This window comes from Protobothrops mucrosquamatus, unplaced genomic scaffold (genome assembly GCF_001527695.2).
Source record: "Protobothrops mucrosquamatus isolate PMUCROS unplaced genomic scaffold, P.Mucros_1.0 scaffold3749, whole genome shotgun sequence".
In the NCBI taxonomy this organism is placed as follows: domain Eukaryota; kingdom Metazoa; phylum Chordata; class Lepidosauria; order Squamata; family Viperidae; genus Protobothrops; species Protobothrops mucrosquamatus.
Genome location: NW_015389702.1, coordinates 70,849 through 77,740, shown reverse-complemented (window position 1 = coordinate 77,740; position 6,892 = coordinate 70,849). Strand labels below are relative to the sequence as shown.

At 37.6% G+C, this 6,892-nt stretch overlaps 1 protein-coding gene across 1 annotated transcript in view; it reads right to left on the bottom strand.

The window, feature by feature from the left end:
• Positions 1-463: 463 nt before the first annotated feature.
• The window catches only part of LOC107298155, a 17,910-nt gene continuing 11,481 nt past the window's right edge, over positions 464-6,892 (bottom strand). Inside the window, exons 5-8 of the mRNA XM_015827518.1 lie at positions 4,505-4,816; positions 3,147-3,443; positions 1,180-1,249; positions 464-642 (exon numbers count right to left, since the gene is read on the bottom strand). Coding sequence (XP_015683004.1) covers positions 1,200-1,249; positions 3,147-3,443; positions 4,505-4,816 — 659 coding nt within the window. The 3' untranslated portion in view covers positions 464-642; positions 1,180-1,199. The remainder of the gene's footprint in view (positions 643-1,179; positions 1,250-3,146; positions 3,444-4,504; positions 4,817-6,892) is intronic.

Sequence of the window (6,892 nt, the reverse complement as noted above, 5' to 3'; positions counted from 1 at the left end):
TCCTGAGGAGAGGATGGACTGCCACCTCCTTAAAGTGTTCATTATTTTTAAAATAATAAAAGCATTTATTGTTGCTTGGGTCCGATTATATATCCTCTCCTCGAAGACAATATCCAACCAGGTAAACATGGATCTAAGATACAGTTGGCTGCACTCGCAGCACTGAAGTATCAAAGCACAATTCCCTCCTCCAATTAACTGTCATAAATCACATTCTCCAATTAGTTTGAAATGCAGGCTTTCCCTCCAGTTCTCCAGCCTGCCAATTCTTATCATCTCTTATTTCAATAACCTTGGTTCACACACTAGATCCAGTATTGTTATGTCTAGCTAAACTCTCATGCACATTCCTCCCCCCAGCATCATATAACTCTAACTCTAACTCTAATTCTAACTCTAATTCTAAAAGTAAAACATAAGAAAATGGTTGCATCTCCAACTGTTGTCAAAGCAAAAACATCCGATGTTAACAGCGTTGACAGAAGGCACTTGCATAGCTGAAGTCTAACTCAGAGTGAGTTCAGTTTTATCCAACAGATGGCTAGAATAGTCTTTACAACAGGCCTCATAGATGTTTTGTAGGGGTTCTTCCTTCTCCAGGGGCAGGTTGGATTATTCTGACCATGGTGGCTGGACAGCGCTCTGCAATAGCAGTTGGAAAATCATTATGTTTTACTCCTCTTCTCACCACGAAGTAATACTTTAAAAAATTCCTATCTTGGCTCAACCACACAGCTGATCTCTGAGATCTCTGAAAGCTATTAGGGTCTCTCCAGCAACTATAGCCTTTCCACTGCTTCTGCTCTGGGGCGGTAACTGTGGCTATATTGAAAGCCCAGGTGGCACCTTTCCAGGTCTTGATTATACATGCTGTGTGAGCCCTCTCATCCATTATTAAATCATGAGTAAGCTTTAGCACAGGTACCCCCGATGCAAAGAATAACAGTGCTGACAGTGATACCAGGATCAGGTCTCCTTGCATCAATCTGCTAGGGAAAATCAACCAGATCCTTTCTTATTCTGCCTACACAAACCATCTTCCCCTTCCCTCCTTTCTGGATCATATTTTTTTTTTACTGTCAACTATAAATCTGAGTCCCAAATTGACACAGATTATCACCACTAGGATAATCTATGCACATATCTGCATTTTACTTGCATTCAAAGTTTAACACTTACTTTGAATGAGTTCATAATGGTTATGACTCAGGGTGATGATGTTGGGTTTCCTCAAGAAGTTCAGAAAAATCTTGGAAGAGGAAGAACAATAAGTCAACTCAATAAGCTTTGGAACATACTTCAAGTCATATTACAATACTCTGTCTAATGAGTCCTTGTCATACTCCACAGAGTCAGTATTAAGTAACTTTCAAGTACAGTAAGTCAGTCAACCACCCTCGCTTGTCTTTCAGGAAGCGCATTCCATGCTGTTGTAAGACCAAGAACCATGGAAATAATATTTATAAAAAATTTCAATTGCTATTAGATACATTCAACATTTAATTGCAAAAGGAAAAGAATGCTGTGCCTAAGCTTCCTATTAGGATTTTTATTCTTCTTAATAAGCAAACGTTATGGGTGACCATAAAACACGGTGACTGTTTTTGTTAAAATGATAATAGCAGTTTTGTGCCACAAATTCTCCTCCTTTTCAACATGCGCATGGTGTCATAATGGACATTTAAAAGGGGCAGGAATTGTATCATGTTACTATGATGATGTTTTCATCAGAGGGATCAGTTTGAGCATCACTGCAGAGGCCACCGCTTCCAAGTAGATTTGTCCGAAATGGTATAGGGTTTCCTGCCTGAGCAGGGGGTTGGACTAGATGACCTTCAAGGTCCCTTCCAACTTTACTATTATTATTATTATTATTATTATTATTATTATTATTATTATTATTATTATTATTATTATTATTATTATTATTATTATTATTACTCTAGCAACCATACTAAGAATCTCCTGGGGGGTTTTTTTAGAAATTTACATGGCACAAACATTTGTGGACTAGAGCCAACTTCATCATCAAACAATTTTCATCATTCTCAGTCTATTGGTTTAATAATTTTAAAATTGTATCGGATATTTCAGTATGCCTCATACAAACAGAATAACAAGGCCATCACATAGGAATTTGGGGGGATGTGTGTTTTTTTGTTTTGCTTGTTGAAATAAGTCAGTCCTATTTGTGGCTCATTTTTTTGCATTTTGATATACTGTTTAAAAGTTTCTGCCTTCTATTATAGGTGGCAATTACCACACCAGCAAAATGAGAATCAAGCTGATATAGTTTGGGGAACTTTTATGAGTTCTTCCAAAAGATAACATGCTGCGATCCTGTGCCATAAGCAGTTTTTGATCCATTATAGTTATATACTTTCTTCCTTTCCCCTGTGCAGACAGATATGGATAGTTAAGTCATAATAAACCTAGAGCAATGTGGAAGCAGGCTGGATGCCACTGAAGAGGTGATATGAACAGTCACATAATCTCTTGACTTGGAATAAAGGACCATCACTAGTAGTTACATACTGATTGTGGTCTGTTTAGCATCTACAGTAGGTCAGTATCTATCAAAAGGTGGCTCAAGGACCCTAGGGGTCCCCCAAGACCCCCTCAGAAGTCCGACAATTCAAAATTATTTGCCAGCCTATGTTGAAAAATAATACAATATAAAAATCCCATCAAACATTTGTGAGAAACATTAGTGGCAGTGAATGAATCAATTTTAATTTTCAGTAGAATAAATATTGATAAAAATAACCGATACAAACAAATGCTCTTTTAAGATCCTCTATAAGTTTTAAAAGTGGGAAAGAGTGCTGAGACCAAAAATTTAAGAAACACTAATCTGGGTCACAGATACCAACAGCCTGCACAAGCAAATTCAGCAAAATACTTGTTTTTGCTCAATAATGTTTATGGTGGAGTGACTAATAGGCCAATATATAGTCCTTTTCTTTATGTAGCTAACACTGCTTACGCTACAGGTTTTCCTCTTTCCATTGTTATTATTCAGTGAGTGAGAATTTTGGATCCATTACAACAATTGAGAAACAATTGCCCATTCAGTTGTTGGAAAATAGTCACTGGTCTGGATACTCCTTCAATAAATAGAGTATTTATGTATGCATCCAACTTACCTGTTGTATTCAGTGTTAAGCTTTTTTCCTCAGTAGATGTTAGATGTTTAACTTCACATCGTATTGTCTTCCCAAAGCTAAGTAATTTTGGATCGAAGCGTATTTTACTAACAAAATAACATAAGTGATCTTCTCCAATCGTAACCTTCCTGGGATTGATCTTTTCATATATTTGTCTCCAGCCTTGGTACCATCTGACTTGTATATCATGAGGTGCAAATTGTGATATAGAAATTTCAAGGAAGATATTCTGATGATCTGCAGTTGCCTTTATTTCAGACAAAACAGGCCGTTTGGCTAAATGAGAAGAAAAAATATTGAGCAGGGATGACAATGTAAATATTGTAATATGTTTCCATACCTTGGCTTAATATGATTAATGAAAGAACGACTTTTAATGTAAGAAAATACTTTAAGAATTGATCCTCTGCAGTCTTTGCATAAGGGAACTATTGCATGAGACCACTGTATAAGACCAACTCCACAATTTTTACCAAGCACAAAGTGAAAACTTTGTTACAAATGGTATATATCTATACCATTTGTAACAAACCCAATGAATGGAAATCATGTCTCCAGACTTCTCTATGGCTGACCGTTTAAGCTGGACACAACAACCCTTTTTATTGTTGTTTTTCTCAATTTTTATTTTATTGAAAACATTAAAATGCAAACTCCAAAAAAGAGAAAAATATGCAAAAACAAAATAAAGCTAAACAAGACTACACCAACAAAAAAAGTGCATAAACAAGACAAAACAAACATATACTGTACATTTTCTACAGTTTTCTTTATGTTTCCATTACTTGGTTGAAATTCAGTAACAGCAGTGCATATGATAGCCTAGACATTTGCAGTATGAGAAGAATGTGTGTGTGTGTTTTGTGATGTGCAATTGCAGTTCAAGTGTGAAAGGACAGAGATTATGCTTCATTGTTTGGGTGTCATTAAGGTTGGAAATGGATATCTATGCATCTTACTAGTAGGTAAGATAATATTATCCTATAAATATTCTCCCACACATGATAAAAAGGCAATGGTGTCCACATAGCATGGTCAAAAAAGTTAAGAAAGTGAGATGAACTCAGAGTGATGATGAGCACCTCTGCTCCCAGGGATGTCACACCTGGGCTGTGGCTTAAATCTTGGTATCCACAGCACAAAGGACACAACAGAAGACAGACCACAGTGCTATAGGCAGGGAAATTTGTTTTTAAGTAACATTACAGGAAATGAGGCTGTGCCACACTCCTCACGTGTTCAGTTCCATTTAATAAAGCCTAAAGAGGGTAAACTCAACCCAACTTCACCAATTAACATCAGAAGATGAATAAATCCAAAAACATTTTGGTACGCACCTGGAAGTTTTAGATATACTTTTCTTGTAATAGGTTTTGTCAATCTTGCATGGCTCGCCTTGAAACAAATGGCCTTATCACAAACTGAAGCAGTAGCTTTTAGTTTCAACACAGAATTTAATTTGTAACAACCATTAGAGGCCATGTCTAAATTCTCTGTGACTGCACCATTCGTTATTGATTCATCTCCCAGGAACCACTGAGCACAAATTTCTTTAGGATTGAAATCCGTGATGTCACAAATTAAATTTACAGTTTCTCCATAATCTGCATCATTTGGTTCAATAACAATATTTGAAAGTTTGGGAAAATCTATAAATGTGACAGAGAAATCAACATTAGACAAGGAATCACTGTTAAATGCAAAAAATATCCTAATATACAGAGCATCAACTGAGATTTTTAACATTATATTGTTACCACAAAAAAGAAGGAATCATTGTTCAATGAGAACTTATGCTGTTACAATAGATTAACAGAACAGGTTCACATAGAACAATGTTCATACAGGAAATCAGCTCTCAACTGATTAGGCAAATAACAATTATTTCTGTTTCCCTGCCTTTTGTGTACATATGTTGGCCATACAGTGAGATATCAGTGCTTCTCACTATTTTGGTTTGTTTCCACACATTAATCCATGGCATGTTATTATATACTGATGTGAACTTAGAAGTAAAATGTATGCAACAATACTATAAAGTTAATCTATCTCTCTATCTACCATCCATCTATCTACAGTATGTCTATCATCTATCTGCCTGCTTGCCTGCCTGCCTGCCTGCCTGCCTGCCTGCCTGCCTGCCTGCCTGCCTGCCTGCCTGCCTGCCTGCCTGCCTGCCTGCCTACCTACCTACCTACCTACCTACCTACATACCTACATACCTACATACATACATACATACATACATACATACATACATACATATATATATATATATATATATGTAGATCTTTAGTTATTCGGGTTTTCTCCCGCGTAGAATTAGAAGTGTCTTGGCGACGTTTCGACGAAGTCACATTCGTCATCTTCAGGCTGGTGTCTTCAGCTTCGTGCTTCTGGGAGTAGTGTGTATGATCACAGCTGTTTCTTCCTTTTAACTGCCAGTGGCAGTTAAAAGGAAGAAACAGCTGCGATCACACAACCAACCAATGTGGGGATCACACAACCAATGTGGGGATCACACAACCAACCAATGTGGGGAACAGAAATATGAAATCACATACACAAGGGGAATGGGAGATGGGGTTAAAGAGAGAGAGAAAGAGGAGTGACACCTCCACCCCCAACCCGCGGGCGAATGAGCTGAACAGGAGCAACCGCACAGATAAGTCTTGCAGGATGGGGACAACCAGCGGAGGAAGGATCACCGCTGGAGCGCAGCTGACACAACCAGGACCAGTAACAAGGTCCAGGGGCCGTGTGCAGACCAAGTTCGAACTATAAAAGACTCTCCCATAGACTGACCGTTTAAGCCCTGATGATGTCAGCAGAACGCTGACGAAAGCTTGGCATTTGGTACTGTAACATTAAACTCCTAGAGTTTGATTATTTTACCCTGGTGTTCGTTTTATTTTATTTGTTTGGCATATATATATTTACCTATATACCTATCTACCTACCTATCAGCAGCTTAGAGATTGGGCAGTAATAACTAGGACTCTGTTCTAAAAATTCCTTTCCCTGGCAGACAGTTGTAAGTAAATATTGGGAGAAAAACCCACACTGTAAATGACTTTAATAAATTGGCTTGCCCAGGAGGTGGGCAAACATATTTGTCCATTGAATGGATCTTCTGGCAAAAGGTAAATACTTTGTTGAATGGCTGTGTATTCAGTGGATACTTGTCTCTGCTTTGGCCATGGGAGCTGACATATTCTTATCAGTTTCCAATATGCTTCTTAAAAAACACCTCTAAGCCTGTTCAAGTGAAGTGGCCTCACAGTTCCATGCCACAGGTCAACATTGGGATTACTTTGCCCTGAATGCTTTCAATAAAGGAGTCCAGGTCCCTGAGTAATTATAATTAAATAATTCGTATAATTTTTGGTACTTGCTACAATCCTCACCAAGCTTCCTATGCTGGTAAAGGTCATTTCCAAATAGGTGAAATGAATTTGCATGTTCAATAGGCTCCCCATTCAGCTGCCAGTTAAATGTCACACTTTTTGTTGTTGTTGTTATATTGATGTTTATAGCATTGAGAACATAATAGTTATTTAGCTTCACAACAGCGTCTCAAGCCTATTTGAGAATGCATCATTAGAACCACATCTTCAGCACATTAGAGAATATTAATAAGTTTATCATGGATCTTTGGCATATGAGTGTCTGAAGAATACAGGAATCCTGGAATATTATTGACACAGAAATTAAGAAGCATTTGA